The sequence below is a fragment of the Halichoeres trimaculatus genome, unplaced genomic scaffold (genome assembly GCF_033239565.1).
Source record: "Halichoeres trimaculatus isolate MK-OKI-2021-1 unplaced genomic scaffold, fHalTri1.1 fHalTri1_scaffold_22, whole genome shotgun sequence".
NCBI classification, from domain to species: Eukaryota; Metazoa; Chordata; class Actinopteri; order Labriformes; family Labridae; genus Halichoeres; species Halichoeres trimaculatus.
In genome coordinates, this window is record NW_027437200.1 from 23,241,551 (window position 1) to 23,264,607 (window position 23,057).

Below are 23,057 nucleotides of genomic sequence, written 5' to 3' on the forward strand. Positions count from 1 at the left end.
TCTTTGGTTGATGACGGCGGTAAAAACGTAGAGCTCAGTCTGAATGATCTTTGAACTAAAGCGTGACATGAGGCTCAGGATTTAAGTTTTTACATACATCATCTGACACAAAGACAAGCCCCTCCCCCTCATCACACACACACACACACACACACACACACACACACACACACACACACACACACACACACACACAGCAGTGGTAAACAGAGTGTCTGAAAAACAAAAACAGGATTAGGATTAACCCTCTTTCTGTCATCGCTTTGATTTGGTGTCAGATGTGACACATGCTCAGACGTCTCTTTAACCATCTTTAAAAATCCTTTAAAGTTCAGAGCTCTTGGTTTGGGAATTTATTTCTCTTTCAGGGAATTTATGGAGCACATTTTATTTCCTAAAGGCAGAAAATTTTGACCTCAGCAACTCGAATCTTACATATGATGAGGGCAGCTGTATCTTATTTATGGAGGTTAAGATATTCAAGCAAAAATGAATAAATAAATAAAAGAATTCTGACCTTTTCCAATATTTCCAGATTGTGAAGGATTTTAAAATTACATTAGTTTGTAATCTTTCTACCATTCCAGATTGCTTAGATTTCAAAGCCAGATTTCAAACTGTTTTTCTAAAAATACATAAAATTCTTTGATTAAAGTCACAAAATCGACTTCCCTGAAAAATCACAGAATTCTCACTTTTCCTGACGATTCTGAATTTTGCAATCAAAATGAGGCTTTTTCCTTTGAAGCATTAACAAAATACATATTTTATTTGCTTAGAATATTTGTGAAAAGAAATGTACAGCATTTGTTTTCATAATGTTTCAGAAGCAGCTCTGAGTTCAGTCGCTTTATGCTGTTTTCCTCCTTCTCCTGTGGGTCCTGGCTCCTACCGACAACGCCAAAACCACCAACTATTGGTTCACTCATCAAAATATTACTGTCAACAGTTTGAATAAATGTTTTTTTTTAACTATAAAACCAAAACAATTTGAAAAAGAATTGAATTTTTTAAAGTTAAAAGTTGTTAACATTTTTTTAGGATTATTTTGCATTCTGTATAATGTCTTTGAGTACTCTGAAAAGCACTATACAAAGTAAATGTATTATATATAATAATAATAATAATAATAATAATAATAATAATAATAATAATAATAAAATATATAATAATAATAATAATAATAATAATAAAATATATAATAATAATAATAAATATAATAATAATAACAATAATATTATTTTATAAATAATAATAATAATAATAATAATAATAATAATGCTTCACATATTTATCTCTTTGTGTCATGGTTAACATGAAAATGTCACTTTTTGAATTAAATCATTGATATAAAACATTTGTCCCTGTTTCTGATCCTGAGGTGTGATTCTCTGTGAGGGCTGCTGGCCCTTTAAGAGAGGAGAGGGTGGCCCCCTCCCCTCCCCTCCCCTCCCCTCCTCTCTGCCCCCCTCTCCTCCTCCTTCAGCACATTGTTCTGCAGCTCCCGGCGAGCAGCAGCCTCCCTCAGCTGCCAGCGACACATACCTGCAGACAGACAGACAGACAGACAGACAGGCAGGGGGGCAGACAGGTGGACCCGGTCTGCTCGGCAGACAGGTCTCCGGTCTGCAGGGACCGAGTCTCCGTGTCAGGCTGAGAACCGGCGGGGCGGTGACTGATGGATCCACCGGCTCACACATAAGGAGACAAAGACAGACAGGCAGACGGGCAGACAGGCAGGCTGACGGACAGACAGGCAGACGGGCAGACAGGCTGACGCTATGACCGGAGGCTCGCGCCGTTGGAGCGACAGGCACGAGCTCAGGTGAGTGACGGACGGAACAAAGAGTCCTCGCCTTTCTCTCTGATATCAGCCTTTCTGATGCTCCCACTCCCGTTGTCACGGCAACCATACCATAGTCTGACGTCACGAGGAGGGAAAGGAAACAAGGAGGGGAGGGAGCAAGGAGAGGAGGAGATGATGAATAATGAAATGAATGATTTTAAACGAGCATATTTAGACAGGTGACTGGTTATTGGTCAGTTTGTGTTATTGTTTACCTGCTGTGTTTACAAACAAACACATGACGTCATCAGTGTCACTCAAACAGCTTCATGCTGGCTAACTTTCACCCTAACATAATTATATTTTAAAAAATGAGTAATTCTCCTTTTTTTAATGATGAAATTTAATATTTTCAGTCTTTACGTTGAATCAGTTTCACTTCAGAACTTTCTGCAGTTTTCATATTTTAACCTCTTTGTTGATGTGGATTAAAGCTGACAGACTGTTCCTTTAAATCAGCCGGTCAACAGGAAGACCAGTGAAGGAAGTCAGCTTCCTGACACACACACACACACACACACACACACACACACACACGGACGTCCCTTTGTGTGTGTGTCCTACTTTCTGCTCTTTGTTTGACGCCTTCATTGAGAAACACAAAGACAGCGTGGACACATGAGGACAGATATTAATAAATGAGATATTAAAATAAAACTCTTTCTTCTTTAAATAAACTCAGACGCAGCGGCTCGTTCAGAGCAGACGGCTCACCTGTGACAGTCAGCTGATCCCATCGTATGAAACTTGTTTAAACTTTGAATCTGAACGTGTTAACGCGTCACCTCCCTCCATCCTCAGCCTGCTCCTCATCCTGTCATAGAGGGCAGGAGGCAGGGCCACACGTCACTCTCTGTTTGTCTTTTTATACTAAAAATATCTCACTGGACTCAACATAAACCACATTTTCCCGACACATCCAGAGAAACATGTTGTTTGAAGATGTTTACGAGAAATGAAACCACATAACAAGTTTAAAAAAAAAACGTCAACAAAGCAGAAAGTTGTTAATATAGGATTTTATTTCTGTTTAGGTCATTTACTGAGTACAGTTTATTTTCTCAACAACAGCAACTTAAGTCTTTTGTATGGAAACAGTCGGCTGAATTTTATTATTTTGGTATTAATCAAAATAAATAGATAAATAAATAAGTAAAACAAATGAATAAATGAAGATATTGAACGTAATTCTGAGAAAAAGAGACTTGCCGTATAACTCAGAGTTTTTTTTCTTAGAATTTCCTAAGTCTTACTTAAAAGTAGGAATTCTGACTTTCTAAAAATAATGTAAAAAAAAAAAATTCTGACATAAAAATCATAATTTGGACATTTCTTTTTCTTAAAAAATAAATATATAAATAATTAGAGCCAGGATTTTCTATCTAGAAACTCCGGAATTCTGAGGTAAAGTTCTGAGTTCAGACCATCCTGCAAATTCCGGAATTCTTGAGTTAAAATTCAAGCTCTGACTTTTTCTGATAAATTCCGGAATTCTGGAGTCAAAGAGTTTGGACTTGCCTGGAAATTCCAGACTCCAGAGAATAAAGTCAAAATCCTGGGGTGAAAGTCAGAATTCTGACTTTTCTCAAAATTTTTAGAATTCTTAACTCAAAATAATATTCTGAAATTTTCTGATTACTTCAAATTTCTGAGAAAAAAAAATCAAGAATTCATTTTTCTTTCCTTTCTTTTTTACATTTTTCCTGATTTTCCCAGATTTCTGAGCTAACAGCTAGAATTTCAACTTTCTATCTGGAAATTCTGGAATTTAAAAATTAATATGTCCCTTATCCTCTCCTGTACTTTTGTGTCTTTCGTCATATTTTGTTCTGAAATGTGTCTGGATGTGTCAGGTGAATGTGTCTCACATAAAGTTTGATGGGGTAATTTAAACGCTCGCCTAGTCTGGCTGTACTGTGCTGTACACCAAACACCAAACACCAAACACCAAACACACACAAACTTCTGAAGCAACTTGTCTGTCTGTCTGTCTGTCTGTCTGTCCAGGTAGCCCAGCCCTGAGGTGAGGCAGGTTCTGATTGGTGGTTGCGATGGCGCCACGGCCATCATCAGGGGAGCTGTGGGGGCTCCACCTGATGCCCCCCCGTATCCTGGTCGACTGCTGCCTCCCCAACGGTGAGAGTCAGTCTCTGATGGAGTCTCTGTCCTCTGTGCTCTGTCTGTCTCTCTGATAACATTTCTGCCTGTTTGCCTGTCTGTCTGTCTGTCTGTCTGTCTGTTTGTCTGCCTGTCTATCTGTCTGCCTGTCTATCTGCCTGTCTGTCTGTCTGTCTGTCTGTCTGTCTGTCTGTCTGCCTGCCTGTCTGTCTGTCTGTTTGTCTGCCTGTCTGTTTGTCTGCCTGTCTGTCTTTCTGTCTGTCTGCCTGTCTGTCTGTCTGTCTGTCTGCCTGTCTGTCTGTCTGCCTGCCTGTCTGTCTGTCTGTCTGCCTGTCTGTCTGTCTGTCTGTCTGTCTGCCCGTCTGTCTGTCTGTCTGTCTGCCTGTCTGTCTGTCTCAGGGATGATGGTCAGTCTGGAGTGTCTCAGAGAGACTCCTCTCATCAGCATCAAGCAGCAGCTCTTCACTGAGGCCAGGAAGTACCCGCTCTACCACCTGCTGCAGGTACGGCCCTGTCTCACCTTTGACCCCTCCTCTTGATTTAACTGATAGAATCAAAGGTTGACTTCTGCTCTCTGATTGGCCAGGAGGAGTCATGCTACATCTTTGTGGGCGTGACCCAGGAAGCAGAGAGGGAGGAGTTTTACGATGAGACCAGGCGGCTGTGTGACCTTCGACTGTTCCACCCCATCCTGAAGGTCATCGAGCCTCTGGGGAACCGCGAGGAGAAGATCCTGAACCGAGAGATAGGTAACACCTGACATCACCTGTCCTCATCACCTGACATCACCTGCCCTCATCATCTTACATCACCTGTCTTCTGTGCACACCTGCCACCTTCATCCACTTACCTGTCACCTCTTTCACCTGTCATGCAGCACAAGCCATCACCTGTCATCACATGTCATCACCTGACCCCACCTGTCTGTTCAGCACCTGTCAAACCCCTCTCCTCTGATGTCTGTAAACTGGTTCCACTTCAGGACCAGACTGGCCTGAGTGGGTTGGACTTGTCCTAAGGTGGGGTCCATGAGGGGGTTGAGTGGGGACACTGGTTCCACAGCAGGACCCGTCTAACTCCGCCCCTCTCTGCAGGGTTCGCCATCGGGATGCCGGTGTGCGAGTTCGAGATGATGAAGGACCCGGAGGTTCAGGACTTCAGGCGGTCCATACTGAGCGTGTGCAGAGAGGCCATGGAGGAGAGGGAGGGGGGTGGAGCCCACAGCCAGGCGCTGTATGTTTACCCCCCCAACGTAGAGTCCAGCCCCCAGCTCCCCCAGCACATCTACAGCAAGCTGGACAAAGGTACAGACCCAGAGGGACCAGCAGGGGGCGCACTGTCTGTCTACCTGTCTCTGAACACTTACTGCTTTTACCACCTTTTCACATGTCCATCTCTCTCTGTACCTGTCTGTCTCTCTGTACCTGTCTGTCTCTTCATGCCTGTCTGTCCTTTGTCTTGTTTCCTTGTACCTGTTGGTGTCCATGTACCTTTGTCATCTTTTGCCTGTCTGTCTTCTTTTACCGTCTTTCCACACGTCTTTCTCCTCTGCTCTTGTCTGTCTCACTGTCTACCTGTCTGTCTCACTGTCTACCTGTCTGTCTCACTGTCTACCTGTCTGTCTCTCTGTACCCGTTTGTCTGTAGGGAGGCTGATCGTGACCATCTGGGTGATCGTGTCTCCGTCGAACTCCAAACAGAAGTACACCTTGAAGGTAAGTGGACCCATCCATGAACCTGGGCCCCCTCTGAGAGGTCTCCAGTCCCTCTTGTCTTTGAGTCCAGACCTCATGTGTTCTCGTCCTACGCTCAGGTGAGCCATGACAGCTTACCTGAGCAGCTGATTGCCGAGTCAATCCGGAAGAAAAGTCGATCCATGCACCTGTCGCCTCAACAGCTCCGCCTCTGCGTGCAGGAATACCAGGGCCAGTACATCTTAAAGGTACACCTGTCTGTCTTACCTGTCTGTCTGTCTACCTGTCTGTTTGTCTGCCTGTACACCTGTCTGACTGACCTGTCCATCTCCTCAGGTGTGCGGCTGTGATGAGTACCTGTTGGAGAAGTACCCTCTCAGTCAGTACAAGGTACCGACCTCAATCTTCATCCTCTTGCTCTCACCTGTCTCACCTGTCTCACTGCTCTACCTGTCTCCTTCCACTCACCTGTCTGTCTGCCTACAGTATATCCGCTCCTGCATCATTGTGGGTCGTCTTCCTCACCTGATGCTGGTGTCCAAAGACAGTCTGTACTCTCAGCTTCCTGCCTCGGGCTTTGTCACGCCTTCTTACAGGTGAAGAGCCAATCAGCTTCTCAGGAGCAGGTATCAATCAGCCAATCAGGAGCTTGTGTGTGAAGTTTGTTGTTTGTGTTTCAGCCGTCGCACTCCTCAGCCGTCGCCGTGTCCCGGGGGAGGGGACGGGTCTCCTGCTCGCTCACTGTGGGCCTTCAACACGCTGCTGAGAGTCCGTTTGCTGTGCGCCACGTACGTCAACGTCAACATCCGGGACATCGACAAGGTGAGACCGTCTGCCTGTCCAGGTCTTGATATTTCAGATCCATCGTTTGAAGGGCTGGCTCTCATTGATATGTGTGTGTGTGTGTGTGTGTGTGTGTGTGTGTGTGTGTAGATTTATGTGAGAACAGGTATTTATCACGGTGGAGAGCCGCTGTGTGATAACGTCAACACACAGAGAGTTCCCTGCTCTAACCCCAGGTAACACACACTCACACACACTCACTCACACACACACACTTACACTACATGTTATCTGATGAATACACACACATACTGTCTCCCTCTCTACCTGTCTTCGTCTCCAGGTGGAACGAGTGGCTGACCTACGACATTTACCTGGCGGACATTCCCCGCTCAGCCAGACTCTGCCTGTCTATCTGCTCTGTGAAGGGAAGGAAAGGAGCCAAGGAGGTAGGAAAGGATCCTTCCTGTCCTCGGGCACAAGCCAAACCTGTCGTCCTGATCACCTGTCTCCCTCTTGTACCCTGCTTGCCTGTCTCTCGACCTGTCTGTCTCTCTACATGTCTTCCTCTGCTTGTATCTCAACCTGTCTCCCATTGCCCATATATCTCATTGTTTGTCTCTTTGTACCTGTCTCTATCCGTAAACCTGTCTCACCACCTGTCTCTCTGCATCTGTCTCCCCATCAATCCCTCTTCACTCTCTGCCTGTCTCCTGACCTGTTTCCCCTGCCCACCTGTCTCACCACCTGTCTCTTTCTCTATATGTCTCTCTGCCACTCTTTGTCTTTGACCTCCAGTCTCACCACCTGTCTCTCTCTCTGCCTACCTGTCTGTCTGTCAGGAGCACTGTCCTCTGGCCTGGGGCAATGTGAACCTCTTCGACTACACAGATGTTCTGGTTTCGGGTAAAGTGGCTCTCAGTCTCTGGCCGGTCCCTCATGGTCTTGAGGATCTCCTGAATCCAATTGGAGTCGCCGGTTCCAATCCCAACAAGGTAACCTGGTTGTGTCTACCTGTCTGTGGACTGCAGACTCTGTCTGATCCTGACTGACTGTCTGTCTGATGGTGGGTTGTGTCTGTAGGAGACCCCCTGTGTGGAGCTGGAGTTCTCCTGGTTCAATCAGACCGTGGTGTTCCCGGACGAGCAGCAGATCGAGGAGCACGCCAACTGGACCATCAGCCGAGAGCTGGGCTACAACTACTGCCAGGGCCTGGTACAACGACTCACTTAGAGATCTACCTGTCTCTCTCACACACCTGTCTGCCTCTTACTACCTGTCTGTCTACCTGTCTGTCCGTCTCAGAGCAGTCGTCTGGCCTGTGACAGCAGTGTTTCAGCGAGTGACGCAGAGCAGCTTCGCTCCCTCTGCTCCAGAGATCCTCTCTACGAGCTGTCAGAGCAGGAGAAGGACTTCCTGTGGAGGCACAGGTGAGGGTGGGGCTTGACCTGGAGACACAGGTGAGGGTGGGGCTTGACCTGGAGACACAGGTGAGGGCAGGGCTTAAGCTGTAGACCTGTTGTCGTGTAGGTCAAGGTGGATCTCTTTGATCAGAGACGGGGCATAAGACCATCTAGAGAGTCTACCAGCCTCTGATCGTCCTTGCCTGTCCACCTTTCCAGGTTCAGCCAGTCTCTCTCCTAATGACTGAGTCTGTCTTCCTCTACCTGTTTTACCTGTCTGAGTAACTTCCTGTCTGTCTTCCTTCACCTGTCTCACTCTCTCTGCAGACACTACTGTGTGAACATCCCTGAGTCTCTTCCTAAACTGCTTCTGTCCGTCAAATGGAACTCCAGGGACGAGGTCTCTCAGGTACAACATACACCTGTACCTTTATGAAACACTAACAAGGTCTTCACCTGTCTTCACCTGTCTTCACCTGTCTTCACCTGTCTCCTCCTCAGATGTACTGTTTGCTGAAGGAGTGGCCCCTGATGGAGCCAGAGTCGGCTCTGGAGTTGTTGGACTGTAACTTCCCAGATCCGATGGTGAGGGAGTTCGCGCTGCGCTGCCTGGTTCAGGGCCTGACGGACGACAAGCTGTCTCAGTACCTGCTGCAGCTCGTACAGGTGTGTTCTTGATCACGCCACAGCTGATTCCTTGTTAAGTCTGATACGAACTCTAACTGTACCCCGATGATGTGATTACCTCACAATCCAAATGTTGGGTTTCAGGTGTTGAAGTACGAGATGTACCTGGACAACCCTTTGGCTCGTTTCCTGATCAAGAAAGCTCTGACCAATCAGAGGATAGGACACTTCTTCTTCTGGCATCTAAAGTGAGGAACACCACCAGTGGAGTAAAGGAGCATTACACCAAAAACCTTGAATCAGGTCTGGTTTGTCTCACTCGTACCTGTTTGTCCCGTTTCACTCTCAGGTCAGAGATGCACAATAAGACCGTGTCCCGTCGCTTCGGTCTGCTGCTGGAAGCTTTCTGCAGGGCCTGTGGCATGTACCTGAAACACCTGAACAGACAGGTAAGCCCTGACCAGGCAGGTGGGTGTGTTCTGTGCTCTGATTGGTGGATGATATGATGTGTGTGTGTTCAGGTGGAGGCCATGGATAAACTGGTGAATCTGACCGACACGCTGAAACAGGAGAAAAAAGACGAGACTCAAAAAGTAACTTCTCTCTGGTTGGCTGACAATGATGGCTTTCTTTGTGCTGGTTGGTGGACAGTGATATATGCTTTGCTGTGATTGGTTGGCAGACTCAGATGAAGTTCCTGGTGGAGCACATGTCTCGTCCAGATTATATGGAGGCTCTGCAGGGTTTCGTCTCTCCTCTGAACCCAGTTCACCAGCTGGGAAACCTCAGGTAACCGACCCACCGCCTGATTCACTGAGGGGATAACCTTAAAAGCTAGGCGGTAGTTTGAGTTCAGGTGTGTCAGACAGGTGTGTGTGTGTGTGGACATGTTTAGGCTGGAGGAGTGCAGGATCATGTCGTCGGCGAAGCGCCCCCTGTGGTTGAATTGGGAGAACCCTGACATCATGTCCGAACTTCTCTTCACCAACAACGAGATCATCTTCAAGAACGGAGACGGTAGCTAGCTCGATGCTAACCACTCTACTAGCTCTGATAGAGAAGCTTTCTGGGGATTGTGGGTAATGTAGTGTTTGACCTCTGTGTGTGTTGTAGACCTGCGTCAGGACATGCTGACTCTGCAGATCATTAAGATCATGGAGAACATCTGGCAGAACCAGGGCCTGGACCTACGGTGAGAACCTGTGACATCACTGGTGAGAGTCCTGCTGTGACATCATCACACACCTGACTGACTCTGTGTGTGTGTGTGTCCAGCATGCTGCCGTACGGCTGCCTGTCCATCGGGGACTGCGTGGGCCTGATCGAGGTGGTGAAGAGCAGTTTCACCATCATGCAGATTCAGTGTAAAGGCGGCCTGAAGGGGGCGCTGCAGTTCAACTCCAACACGCTGCACCACTGGATCAAAGACAAGAACCGCGGAGAGGCGTCAGTACCTGTCTGTCTGACCGTGTCTCTCTACCTATCATGTTACCTGTCTGTCTGACTGCCTGTCCATCTGCCTGTCTGTCTCTCTGTCTGTTCCAGTCTGAGTACATGTCCGTGTCTTTAACTGTCTGTCTCTCTGCCTGTCTGTCCCTAAGCCTGTCTTTCTACGCCCCTTGATCAAGACAAGAACTGCAGAAAGGCGTCAGTACCTGTCTCACTGCCTGTCTCACTGCCTGTCTGTGTCAGTTCCTCTTGTCCTTGTACCTGTCTTACCTGTTTGTATCTTTTACTGTCTCTCTTACTGCCTGTTTGAGCTTGTACCTGTCTGTCTCTGTACCTGTCTGACTGTTTACGTGTCTTTGAACCTGTCTCTCTTACCCTCTGTACCTGTCTGTCTGACTCCCTCTTGCATACCCCGTCTATACCTGTCTTTCTGTACCTGTCTCTCTGGCTTTCTATGGCTCTCTCTTAACCTGTCTGACAATTAGTGCCTGTCTATCTCTCTACCCGTCTGTCTCTGCACCAGTCTGTCACCTGTCTGTCTCTTTACCCTTATTTAACCTGTCTGTCTCTGTACCTGTCTCTCTGACTCCCTCTGACCCATCTGTCTTGGTACCTGTCTTTCTGACAACATCTCACCTGTATGGCTCTGTACCTGTCTTTCTCATCTGTCCATCCCTGTCTGACTTGTCTGTCTCTTTACCTGTCTCTCTGACTCTTTCTGACCTGTCTGTCTCTGTACCTGTCTCTCTGACTCTTTCTGACCTGTCTCTGACCTGTCTCTGTACCTGTCTCACTGTACCTGTCTGTCTCTGTACCTGTCTCACTGTACCTGTCTGTCTCTGACCTGTCTCTGTACCTGTCTGTCTCTCCCAGGTACGACCGGGCCATCGACCTGTTCACGCGCTCCTGTGCGGGTTACTGCGTAGCCACGTTTATTTTGGGGATTGGCGACCGACATAACTCCAACATCATGCTGAAGGAGAACGGACAGGTGAGTCTGTCACACCTGTGGACCTGTCAGGAACATCTTCATCACCCCTCCTCTTCATCACCCCTCCTCCTCTTCGTCTCTCAGCTGTTCCACATCGACTTCGGTCACTTCCTGGATCACAAGAAGAAGAAGTTCGGCTATAAGAGGGAGCGCGTGCCCTTCGTCCTGACGCAGGACTTCCTCATCGTCATCAGTAAAGGGGTCCAGGAGTCCACCAAGACCAAAGAGTTCGAGAGGTCTCACCTGCAGCGCCTCCTCTGTCTAATGCTGCTTCACCTGTCTCCCTCAGCCTGTCTCACCTCCAGTGCACCTGTCTGTCTGTCTGCAGGTTCCAGGAGATGTGTTACAAAGCCTACCTGGCCATCAGGCAGCACGCCAGCCTCTTCATCAACCTCTTCTCGCTCCTCCTCGGCTGCGGCATGCCCGAGCTCCAGAGCTTCGACGACATCGCCTACCTGAGGAAGACGCTGGCCCTGGGTGAGACAGCTGTACAGACAGACAGGCAGACTGAGAAACAGACAGGCGGGCAGACAGAGAGGCAGACAGGCAGAGCTACTAACTTGTCTATCATTCCTGTGTGTCCCTCTGACCTGTCTGTCTCTCTGACCTGTCTCTTTGTGACTTGTCGAACTCTTACACTTTAACCTGTCTTTCTTTCAAACCTGCCTGCCTGTGACTTAAATCTATCTCACTCTTTAATCATTTTTTTCTCTTTAACCTGTCTGTCTCTCACCTGTATTTCTTCTCAACCTGTCTCACTCTTTGAACTTTGTCTATTTCTCCAACATGTCTGTCTCTCTTATCTGTCTTTCTCTTTCCTGTCTCTCTCACTGATACCCATTACTTTTGACCTGTCTTTTTCTTAAATCTGTCTTTCTTACTAACCTGTCTCACATTCTCATTCAATGACCTGTCTTTCTCTCACCTATCTGCCTTACTGACCAGTCTCCCTCTTTTACTTGGGTCTTTTTCTCTGATCTGTCTCACTCTGTGACCTGTCTGTTTCATAAACCTGTCTCACATTTTGACCTGTCTTCTTTCATAAACCTGTCTTACTCTCTGACCTTCCTAATTTTGTAAACCTGTCTCACTCTCTAACCTGTCCTTCTATTTAACCTGTCTCACTTTCTAAATTGGTCTTCTTTCATTAACCTGTCTCACTCTCTGACCTGTCTTCTTTCATTAACCTGTCTCACTCACCAACCTGACATTTTCATAAATCTGTCTCACTCTCTGACCTGTCTTTCTCTTTAACTTGTCTCACTCTCCGACCTGTCTTCTTTCATAGACCTGTCTCAGTCTCTGACTTGTCTATCTCATACCACTGTCTCACTTTCTGAACTGTTGTTTTCAAAAACATGTCTCAGTTTTTGACCTTCTGTTTTCATAAACCTGTCTCACTCTCTGACCTGTCTTCTCTCATAAACTTGTCTCACGCTCTTACCTGTCTTTTTTTTAATAAACCTGTCTTACTCTCTAACCTGTCATTCTTGTTCCCCCGTATTACTGTCTGACCTGTCTGTCTTTTAAACTTTTCTCTTTCTCTGACCTGTCTTCTTTTATTAACCTGTCTCACTCTCTGACCTGACATTTTCATAAATCTGTCTCACCCTCTGACCTGTCTTTCTCTTTAACTTGTCTCACTCTCTGACCTTTCTTACTCATTAACCTGTCTCACTCTCTGACCTGTCTTCTTTCATTAACCTGTCTCACTCACCAACCTGACATTTTCATAAATCTGTCTCACCCTCTGACCTGTCTTTCTCTTTAACTTGTCTCACTCTCTGACCTTTCTTACTCATAAACCTGTCTCACCCTCCGACCTGTCTTCTTTCATAGACCTGTCTCACTCTCTTACCTGTCTTCCTTCATAAACCTGTCTCACTTTCTGACCTGTTGTTTTCAAAATCCTGTCTCACTTTTTTACCTGTTGTTTTCATAAACCTGTCTCACTCTCTGACCTGTCTTTCTCTTTCACCTGTTTCACTCTCTGATCTGTCTTCTCTCATAAACTTGTCTCACTGTCTGACCTGTCTGTCTTTTAAACTTTTCTCTTTCTCTGACCTGTCTTATTTTATTAACCTGTCTCACTCTCACCTGTCTGTCTCTCAGAGAAGAGTCAGCAGGAGGCCTTGGAGTATTTCACCAAGCAGATGAACGACGCTCATCACGGAGGCTGGAGCACAAAGATGGACTGGATCTTCCACACCATCCGACACATGCCCAACGAGCACTGACACTGTGTGTGTGTGTGTGTGTGTGTGTGTGTGTGTGTGTGTGTGTGTGTGTGTGTGAGAGAGAGAGAGAGAGTGTGTTTTATGTGTGTTTTGTGTGTGTGGGTTTTAGATGTCGTTGATGGGAAGGTTGGTGTAGAAACGTTAATCTCAGGTGGTGGAAGCTGACGATCACGGTAAAGACGATGATAGCTGTGATGATGATGATGACAGTGGTGATGAAGATGATGTCCTTAATGTCTTCCAGGAAATGCTACAGTTAGCCTGCTAGCTGCTCCACTTACAGGGAGGCGTAACATGAGACCTTCCTCACTGTAGCAAACATTTGAATCAAACTTTATCGACAGCAGCATTTTTTACAAACTGCTGGCAGAATTTGAAGCTAACTTTATTGAAACCAGCAAAATGAACACTGTGGACGCTATTTAAGCAATAAAACCTCCAAGCGCTGATCCAAACCTGTGACAATCAGAGGAGTTCTGACCAATGAAGAGGCAGAGCTATGAGCTGTGGGCGGTGTCTCTGTGCTGACAGGAGACTGGATGAACCAATCACGTGTCTTTGTGAGTGAAGAAGCACAAACACTGATTTCAGAACAAAGATTAAATTTCTGTCACAAATTATAAAAAAATTAAAGGTTTAATTACATTTTAAAAAATCTGCAGTTATTTTTTATTTCATTTTTATTATTTATTATTTTATTCATACTTTAGGTCAGATATGTTATTTATAAGTTATTAACGCTCTTTTGGGTTAAAAAAGAAAAAACATCTTGAGCATGTGTTCTTTATTTTACACGATATAATCTGTGTTTTTATTTTCTGAGCAGCTAGAGGATTTTTTGTTTTCTTTGGATTAGAAACGTGAAGTTTGCGTCCACGGCTGCTCTGAGTTTGATAAAGTTTTTTATTGATTGATCAAATTTTAAACCAAACATATCATCGAGGTCGTTCAGGGATTAAAGTCTGTCCTCGACAGTCTCAACCAATCAGCTGCTTGTTAGCCGTTAGCTGAATCAGCCCTTTGTTAGCTTCTGGAGCACTGTGTTTGGCATACCATGCTAGGCTAGTTGTTGGCATGTTAGCTTTTGAGCTTAGCTCTCATAGTAAGTTATTAGTTAGCTGAGCTGTTGCACTGACACAAAAAGATGTGGGTAGGGTTTGTTAGCGTAGTGTAGCATAGCATTGGTGGAAGTCCCACCCCCTCTGCTGCATTGAATGCTGGGTATGGGGCAGGATTTCACCCAGACAAGTTTAAGAGTGATGGTGCTGACTGATGTGAAGATATGATGGTTTCTGCTGAGGTTGGAGGTCAGGCTAATGTTGGCTTCAGGTTGAGCGTTAGCTGTTTGACGGCTACGGCTAGCGCAAGCGAAAAACTTCTGAAAAATTCAGAAGTGCTAAAACCTGCAGTACCATGAGTGTCCATTTGAGACTTGCACTACAAAGTACCAGGGCGCTTTAGTCTGCAAACACCCCGCACAGCCAACGCTCTTTCCTTAAAGCCCCGTCGACAGGTGTCAGTAACCATGACAACCTGTTAGGACTGACCCCCGACCCCTGCTGAAATCTGATCGTTTGAGCTCTGACATCATCAGCTGTACTAGTTACCATAGTGACACATTCACAGGTGTGTGTGTGTGTGTGTGTGTGTGTGTGTGAGAGAGAGAGAGAGTGTGTGTGTGTGTGTTTCCATGTGGTCAGTATTATTGGTTGTTTTTAAAAAGCATGAGAGCTGATGTAATCAGTATTTTGATGTTGATCTGTGATTGGTTCTTCTGAAAGAAAACTTTTGTCACTTTGTCTTAAAAAAAGAAAAAAAATCTTTAAGAACAGTTTTCACTTTTTCTAAAATTAGTTTTCTGATTGATCGATGACGCAGACAGGCTCGCCCAATCAGACGCCCTCTGCGCCCAAATATGGTGACGAAGGTTTATCTGACTTTGTAAACTGAACTTTAAGTCGTTTGGGGGCGGGGCCTGTGACACAGCACTTTTTGAACTCTGTTGGTGTTTGCTTGATCAGTCAGATCTCTGTGTGTATGTGTGTGTGTGTGTGTTTTAGGTGTTGGGAAGCAGATGAGCAGTCAGCTGTGCACTTCCTGTATTATCCACTAGATGGTGCTGTAACAAAACGTCACTTTCAGCTTTATTAATAAAACAATCATTTTCTGAAATGTTTGACTCTTATTTATTGACTGGAAATCATTATTTAAAAAAAACAACTTCAAATATTATTTTTCTGAAATAGAAAAATAATTAATTTAAATAATTAATTACAGATAAATACATTTATACAGATCATAGATTGCATTGTTTTTTTCTGATATTAAAAACTACATAAGTTTTCTTCATATCTTTATCTTTTTTCAACTTCTTTTCCACTACAGTTTTTTAGTTTAGTTTAGTATTTTGTATGTCAAATGTAAAAGTTTATAATAGTGTGAATTTAGACTCACTTTTTTTAAATAAACTTTTTAACAAAAGATTGGTTTCAGATGAATTCTAAAATATTCTAGCATAATTGTACAACTACAAATAATTTTCTTAAAATCCTCAAAAAATCCAAACATACAATTTTATATAAAAACACTGGACTACAATATTCAAGAAGTGGGTGCGTTACTCTCTAACAATATGCTCTTAAAGTGAAAACATTATCCAGAAAAATCTACACAGTTTTAAAAAATCTTATTTCAATGATAAAAATCATTTCAACATTTTTTGTGCTCGTCAGTGTAACGTATTTAAGTTTGATCCTCCTCCTGTCCAGAGGAAGGCGGTAAATGTGCATTAGAGCTGTTCGCTAACCCAAAACAAGCGAAGAACGTGAAGTTTGTCCCTTCTCACTTTCCGCATTCTGCCTCCGCACATGCGCACTGACAGCCGATAGCCCAGAAGAGAGAGCTCCGCGGAGCCGCATGAGGGGGGAGAAGAGAAGAGAAACAGAGTGAAAATAAAGAGATAGAGGAAAAAAGAGAAAGAACCAGAGGAGGAATGAATCAGCTGGAGCGGTAAGACTTTCATTCACCCGGTAAAAACCCGGTACGAAGCCGGAGCGGACCGGAAAACAGCTAAAAGCTAACAGCTAGCTCCTGATAAAAGATTCAGATAACTGTGTCCAAATATGATTTAAAACGCGGAGTAAAAACTGGTGTAAGATGTAAAGATTAGATTACACTCTCAGGGTTTGTTCTCCAGTTTCAGATCGTTAAACACAAATTTCTGTTTTCATATTTTCACTGTTATTGTTTTGTTGTTTTAGCGCAGAAATGAACGGAACTCAAACAGATTTCTCAAAGATGGAAATTTAAAGTGATGATGGTTTCTGTCTGAGTGTAAAATAAGTTACCAGACGTGATCAAAACGGTTTAAAGATGTCGATATGACGTCACCCACACAAACAAACTTCACACCTCATCGCCTCACTCTGTTAGCCGGTTAGCGGCTAGCGGTTAGCCTGAGATGCTAACAGAGACATGCTGCTGTGTTTCAGTCCGAAAGATGACGAGGAGCAGGAAGAGTCAGACTGTCACCATGACAACAGCGACGGGACAAACAACAACAACAACAACAACAGACGCAAGGTGAGACAGCCTGTGTACCTGTCTCACTCTCTCACCTGACTTCTTCCTTGTTAGTGCTCTATCTCTAACCTGTCTGTCTGTATTACCTGTCTCCTTTATCCCCCTTTCTTACCTGTCGTTTTATTTTTTCTCCTGCTCCAATCTCTCGTTGCCTCTAACCTGTCGCTCTGTTAGTGACCCGTCTGTCTCTCTAATCTGTCTCCTCGACCTCACTTTTTTACCTGTCTTTCTCTCTGCCACGCCTTCCTTTCTCCCTCCCTGAAATCTCTCCACTTCTAAACCTGTCTGTCTTTTTATGGCCTGTCTCCCTCTAGCCCAGTGGTCACCAATCTTTTTGAGCCTAACATCTCTAAACCCAACCGGTGTGAATGTAAGATCTACCTTGTGTAGGCTTGAGGAAACACATGATGTGTTTCCAGTTTTAATGAGCTTCGATGTATGAATGATACTGAAGTATTTAAGTGTCATAAGCTGTTTTGCTTACCTGCTGAAACTCTTTGGATGTTAAAACTTTTAACTTTTACATGAGAAATTGGAACTTGTGTTTAATACATTCTCAATCCAGGGTGTCCGCGGGGTCTTAAAAAGTATTAAAAGTTGATAGATCAGTTGTGGGAAAATTAAGCCCCTTAAAAAGCATTAAAAAGTCTTAATCATGATGTTGTGAGGTATTAGATTTTATTGGTATTCAAGCTTTGACTCCAAAGTATCCATGAATATAAATTTTCCTCCTAGCGACTGTTACAAACTAACCTGACACACCAAACGGACAGTTTCATATTTCAACCACAGAAACAGTCCATCTGGTTCTAAGATGTTTTCAAGGTCTGAACCTTCATAAATAACCACACCTGGTGATTGGACAATCATTCTGCTCGTCACACTCATCACAGACCAGCGTGAGGAGCTAGAAAAAGCTTTATCATCTCAAAATATTTCTCTCTAGATCATAAGAGTTTCTCAAGCCTCCTCAGAAAATGTCTCAGACTTTTGACGACCTGGGATCTTGGATTCTTACGATTTAGAGAAAGCTTCCCCTGATCTTAGTTGTTTTGGAACAAGTTTTCTTTGATTAAATCACCTTTTTAATGCGATGAGATAAGGTATTTATCGATACAGTTACGTAGCGCTGTTATTTGAGATGTGACAACAAGCAAAGTTGCAATTTTGTGAGGCGCGGGCTATATGTAGCACTAGCAGCCCAACATATCCGTAGGCTAATGTAACAACAAACTCAGTTTGTACAGTAGTTTAGTCGCCGTCCTTATGTAGCGCTGGTAGAAAGCACACAACACAATAACAAGAACATGTCCTAAATTTTGACAATTATGAAAAAAAATTCTTGTTTTTTTCTGCAAGTTCTCCTTTAATAACTGCTGTTACTCTTTGTGGGAATGGGAATGTCAATTAATCTGCCTTTAGTTTCATTTATTCTTTCAGCTTTATTCTCTCTCAGTTAACCTCATTTATGTAAAAATACAAACTACCTCTGTTAAAGATCAGTTGCTGACAACAGCTTAAACTCGCGATAAGGTCTTAAAAAGGTATTTAATTTAACCTCAGGATTTCAGCATAAACCCTGTAAATAAGATAAATGGTGACAATTTATAAGTGTGCACCCCCTGCTCTCATTGAGTCTGAAAGTCTGGACACGCCCCTGCACAGAGACACAGTAACGGTGTGACGTGAAAGTTGACAGACTTTCAGGTTTGTCAACTAAAAGCTGGAGGAAAACTCCTCTGTTGATTTTTAAAGAATGAGAGAAAAGCTAGAAAAACTAAAACTCCTGATCCAAAGAGAGCAGAAAGATGACTCCTGTATGAGCGTGAGAACGTTTAACGATCAGCTGATGTGAAATACACGAGTGCCGGAGCGCAGCACTCATCATTACAGTATCCACAAACTGCAAGCAACGTTTCCAGCCATGGTCCGTATTTGTCTATAATGTTCGTGCTTCAAGGCGGGACTCCATCATGCCTGATGCGGAGTGATTCATTTTTATTATCTATTATTTTCAAGATCTACCTGGGAAGCTTCAAAGACCGACCAGTCGATCGCGATCGAGTGGTTGGCGACCTCTGCTCCGGCCTGTCTTGCTCTCTGATCCGTCTTCTTTTGCTCATACATTTCTCCCTGTCTCTCCTCCTCTGACCTGTCTGTCTGCAGACGGTGAGTCCAGGTGCAGGTGAGCACCCTCTGCAGTACAACTACACGTTCTGGTACAGCAGAAGAACTCCGAGCCGTCCGGCCAGCTCGCAGAGTTACGAACAAAACATCCGACAGATCGGCACAGTGGCATCGGTACACACACTCACTCACACACACACAGCTGTGGTCTCTCTGGGCTCTTGTCAGTTTATAAACGTCACGGTTTTTCAGGTGGAGCAGTTCTGGAGGTTTTATAGTCACCTGGTCAGACCGGGGGATCTGAGCGGACACAGCGACTTTCACCTCTTCAAGGAGGGAATCAAACCCATGTGGGAGGTAACGTCAAACCCTTACAGTCACTCTGCCGTGAAGAACAACAACACGTGATACTGAGGTCACACCTGTCTCCCTCTCAGGATGAGTCTAACCGCAGCGGGGGGAAGTGGATCATCCGTCTGCGTAAAGGTCTGGCGAGTCGTTTCTGGGAGAACATCATCCTGGCGATGCTGGGGGAGCAGTTCATGGTGGGAGAGGAGATCTGTGGAGCCGTGGTCTCGATACGCTTCCAGGTGATACTCACCTTCACTCCGAACTTCAGCAGAGCGAACCCTCTGGTTCAGACTTTGTCTCAGTCACACTAAACCTTGATGTTTCAGGAGGACATCCTGTCCATCTGGAACAGAACGTCCAACGATCAGACCACCACATCCAGAATCAGAGACACGTTAAGACGAGTCCTCAACCTGCCGACCAACACCATCATGGAGTACAAGACCCACAACGACAGCCTCAGGTACGCTTGGAATGCTTGTTCTGAGTTTTAACCAGGGTTTTATGAGGATCCTGGTTTGGGTGGTCCAGTCAGATCCAGATTGTTGCAAAACCAGAACCAGGACCAGTCAAATCTGATCCTCTGTGTGTGTTTCAGGGACAACTCAAGCTTCAGGAACACAAAGATTTCCCTCTGAAGACGTGTCAGCTGACTTCTCTCCTGTCCAATCAGGATGCAGATCCTCATCTCTACAGTGTGTGTGTGTGTGTGTGTGCGTGTGTGTGTGTGTGTGTGTGTGTGTGTGTGTGTTGACTGAGGACCAATAAAGCCACAGATATCGACTGAAGTTTCCTGTTTCTCTGTCTCAGACATTGATCTGTCGTTCGTTGATCATGAAGGTGTAAATAAAGTTTCTCAGATCTTTGACTTTAGACTTGATCGGTACCGTACTGCGTATCACCAGTTAAAAACCAGTATGACCAGTACAAAGTGCTGGTCCGAAAGGGTTTTTGCATTTTGGTGCGTTGTTGTTTTATTGGTGTAAATAAAACTGAATTGTGTGTTTATTTTTTGGTTCTGCATCTTATCAAATAAATAAACGTGATATAAACAAACGTGGTCGTGGTCATTGTTTGTTTTGTCAGCAGTCTGTGAACACGGGCTCCCAGCGCCACCAACAGAAGCCATGTCACTGTGCCAGGTCCTTGTCCTCACTGACTCATTAAATTTCCTTGGTTCAGGACTTTGACCCAGCTGGCACAGCCCCACCGATAAGGGAATCAGAACCATTCTGGGCTGTTCGAGGCGGGTTAGTGCAGGTCTAATCCTGCCTCTATTCCTGGCATCAGACCAGCTGGGAACTGTGATCTCTGAGGATGGACCTAATCCAGATCAGGATTAGCAGATCAGCCTCACTCCAACAGAAACACTGTGGAGAGGAGAGCGCTGCAGACCTGAGAGACTGCAGGTTGAAAGCACTGGAGAGCCCTTAACTGATGCCTAACCCTAACCCTGAAATCAAACTCTAAAGACCTCTTAAACTGTGCCAACCACAAGGTCTCACCCTCCAGGACTGTGAAACAATGCCGAACCCTGACATCAAAGACCAAAGAGCCCTGAAATGATGTCCATGTCCAGTCCTGACATCAAACAGCGCAGACCTCTGAAACCTGATTATGCCTGACCCTAACAGTAACATCAAATCCTGCAGAGCTCTGACATGATGCCTAACTAACTCAAACATGAAATTTATTTAGAGCTCTGAAAGGGTGCTGAACCCTAAACTAAAAATCAAACTATTTATACTCTGAAATGATGCCTATGTCAAACTATTTAGAGCTTTAAAAAGATGCCCAACCCTAACCCTGAAATCAGATACTGCAGAGCTCGGAAATTGTGCCTAACCACAACTTCAAGCTATTTAGAGCTCTGAAATGATGCCTAACCCTTAACGCAATGTCAAAATATTTAGAGCTCTTAAATGATACATAACCCTAACCCTAACCCGAACTTAAAACTACCAAGAGCTCTGAAATGATGCCTAATCCAAACCCCAACTTCAACTATTTAGAGCTCTATAATGCTGCCCAACCCTAACCCTGAAATCAGATATTGCAGAGCTCTGTAATTATGCCTAACCCTTAATGCAATGTCAAAATATTTAGAGCTCTAAAATGATACATAACCCTAACCCGAACTTCAAACTTCTAAGAGATCTCAAACGGTGCCTAATCCAAACCCCAACCTTTACCTATTTGGAGCTCTGAAATGCTAACCCTGATGCCTAACCCTGACCCCAACTTTAAACTCTGCAGAGCTCTGAAATGATGCTCAGCCTAAATCCAAACATCAAACTATTTAGAGCTCTGGAATGATGCCTCACCCTAACCCCAACATTAAACTATCAAGAGCTCTGGAATGATGCCCAACCCTTACCCCAACGTCAAACCATTCAAGGCTCTGAAATGATGCGTGACTCAATCCCCAATGCCAAACTATTTTGAGCTCTGAAATGATGCCCAGCCTAAATTCAAACATCAAACCATTTAGAGCTCTGAAATGATGCATAACTCTAACTTTAAACTACTAAGAGCTCTGGAGTGATACCTAATTCTAACCCCAACTTCAATTATTTAGAGCTCTGAAATGATTCATAACCCCCTATCCCAACATTAAACTACTCAGAGCTCTGAAATGATGCCTAATCCTAACCTCAACCTCAAACTTTTTAGAGTTCTAAAATGATGCATAACTCTAACTTTAAACTTCAAACTATTTAGAGCTCTGAAATGTTTCATAACCCCCCTATCCCAACATTAAACCACCAAGAGCTCTGAAATGATGCCTAGCCCTAACCCCATCATCAAACTATTTAGAGCTCTGAAATGATTCCTTATACTAGCCCCAACGTCAAACTATTCAAAGCTTTGAAATGATGTGTGACCCGAACCCCAATGTCAAGCTATTTAGAGCTCTGAAATGATACCTTTACCCTAACCCCAGCGTCAAACTCTGCAGAGCTCTGCAGAGCTCTGAAATGATGCTCAGCCTAAATCCAAACATCAAACTATTTAGAGCTCTGGAATGATGCCTCACCCTTACCCCAACGTCAAACCATTCAAGGCTCTGAGATGATGCGTGACTCGATCCCCAATGCCAAACTATTTTGAGCTCTGAAATGATGCCCAGCCTAAATCCAAACATCAAACTATTTAGAGCTCTGAAATTATGCATAACTCTAACTTTTAACTACTAAAAGCTCTGGAGTGATACCTAATCCTAACCCCAACTTCAAACTTTTTAGAGCTCTAAAATGATTCACAACCCCCTATCCCAACATTAAACTACTAAGAGCTCTGAAATGATGCCTAGCCCTTACCCCATCATCAAACTATTTAGAGCTCTGAAATGATTCCTTGTACTAGCCCCAACGTCAAACTATTCAAAGCTTTGAAATGATGCGTGACTCCTACCCCAATGTCAAGCTATTTAGAGCTCTGAAATGATGCCCAGCCCCAACCCCAATATCAAACTATTTAGAGCTCTAAAATGATTCATAACCCCCTATCCCAACATTAAGCTACTAAGAGGCCTGAAATGATGCCTAGCCCTAACCCCAGCGTCAAACTAGTTAGAGCTCTGAAATGATGCCGTACCCTTACCCCAGCGTCAAACTAATTAGAGCTCTGAATGATGCATAACACAGCAAACCATCCAGAACCCTACGTTAATTCTTCATTCCTTCAATCATTGTTGAAACTATAAACTCTGCGGAGCTCTGAAACCATGCCTTGCCCTAACCCTGATATCAAACACTGCAGAGCTCTTAAATGAAGCTTCACTCTTGGCTGTGACTTCCTGTACAGCTCTATTTCAGCTCTCAAACCCCACTCTGGTGAAATGAAGTCC

At 44.6% G+C, this 23,057-nt stretch overlaps 2 protein-coding genes across 4 annotated transcripts; both read left to right on the forward strand.

Moving 5' to 3' along the window:
- The first annotated feature begins 1,480 nt into the window (after positions 1 to 1,480).
- Positions 1,481 to 15,298, forward strand: LOC141811081 (phosphatidylinositol 4,5-bisphosphate 3-kinase catalytic subunit alpha isoform-like). Of its 3 annotated transcripts, XM_074698977.1 has the most exons (28): positions 1,481 to 1,825; positions 3,854 to 3,982; positions 4,364 to 4,467; positions 4,551 to 4,713; positions 5,059 to 5,268; positions 5,611 to 5,678; positions 5,777 to 5,905; positions 5,994 to 6,047; positions 6,144 to 6,253; positions 6,338 to 6,479; positions 6,591 to 6,676; positions 6,784 to 6,889; positions 7,283 to 7,435; positions 7,524 to 7,655; positions 7,746 to 7,870; positions 8,171 to 8,252; positions 8,345 to 8,509; positions 8,615 to 8,718; positions 8,820 to 8,919; positions 8,992 to 9,063; positions 9,153 to 9,259; positions 9,366 to 9,487; positions 9,584 to 9,662; positions 9,746 to 9,916; positions 10,793 to 10,910; positions 10,995 to 11,146; positions 11,239 to 11,387; positions 13,023 to 15,298. In XM_074698977.1, exons 2-28 carry the CDS (start codon positions 3,898 to 3,900, stop codon positions 13,145 to 13,147), a joined length of 3,213 nt encoding a protein of 1,070 aa, XP_074555078.1. In that variant the 5' UTR covers positions 1,481 to 1,825; positions 3,854 to 3,897; the 3' UTR covers positions 13,148 to 15,298. The 3 variants fall into 3 exon arrangements, with proteins under 3 accessions (XP_074555078.1, XP_074555080.1, XP_074555079.1); XM_074698979.1 differs by lacking the exons at positions 10,995 to 11,146; positions 11,239 to 11,387; positions 13,023 to 15,298 and adding an exon at positions 10,072 to 10,117 and having other exon boundaries at positions 10,793 to 10,897; XM_074698978.1 differs by lacking the exons at positions 1,481 to 1,825; positions 3,854 to 3,982; positions 4,364 to 4,467; positions 4,551 to 4,713 and adding an exon at positions 4,853 to 4,983.
- A 658-nt stretch (positions 15,299 to 15,956) lies between these two features.
- Positions 15,957 to 20,195, forward strand: eif4e2rs1 (eukaryotic translation initiation factor 4E family member 2 related sequence 1). Its single transcript, XM_074699057.1, has 7 exons — positions 15,957 to 16,156; positions 16,639 to 16,729; positions 18,896 to 19,030; positions 19,109 to 19,213; positions 19,294 to 19,446; positions 19,534 to 19,670; positions 19,806 to 20,195. Exons 1-7 carry the CDS (start codon positions 16,140 to 16,142, stop codon positions 19,843 to 19,845), a joined length of 678 nt encoding a protein of 225 aa, XP_074555158.1. The 5' UTR covers positions 15,957 to 16,139; the 3' UTR covers positions 19,846 to 20,195.
- The last annotated feature ends 2,862 nt before the right edge of the window (positions 20,196 to 23,057 follow it).

What these genes read in the sequence shown, in the direction of transcription:
- LOC141811081 (XM_074698977.1), top strand. Translation starts at nt 3,898, where the DNA reads ATGGCGCCACGGCCATCATCAGGGGAGCTGTGGGGGCTCCACCTGATG. An exon ending in GACAAGAACCGCGGAGAGGC is followed by an intron (nt 9,917 to 10,792) that starts GTCAGTACCTGT and finishes TGTCTCTCCCAG; the next exon opens with GTACGACCGGGCCATCGACC. An exon ending in TGCTGAAGGAGAACGGACAG is followed by an intron (nt 10,911 to 10,994) that starts GTGAGTCTGTCA and finishes TTCGTCTCTCAG; the next exon opens with CTGTTCCACATCGACTTCGG.
- eif4e2rs1 (XM_074699057.1), top strand. An exon ending in ACAACAACAACAGACGCAAG is followed by an intron (nt 16,730 to 18,895) that starts GTGAGACAGCCT and finishes GTCTGTCTGCAG; the next exon opens with ACGGTGAGTCCAGGTGCAGG. An exon ending in AGATCGGCACAGTGGCATCG is followed by an intron (nt 19,031 to 19,108) that starts GTACACACACTC and finishes ACGGTTTTTCAG; the next exon opens with GTGGAGCAGTTCTGGAGGTT.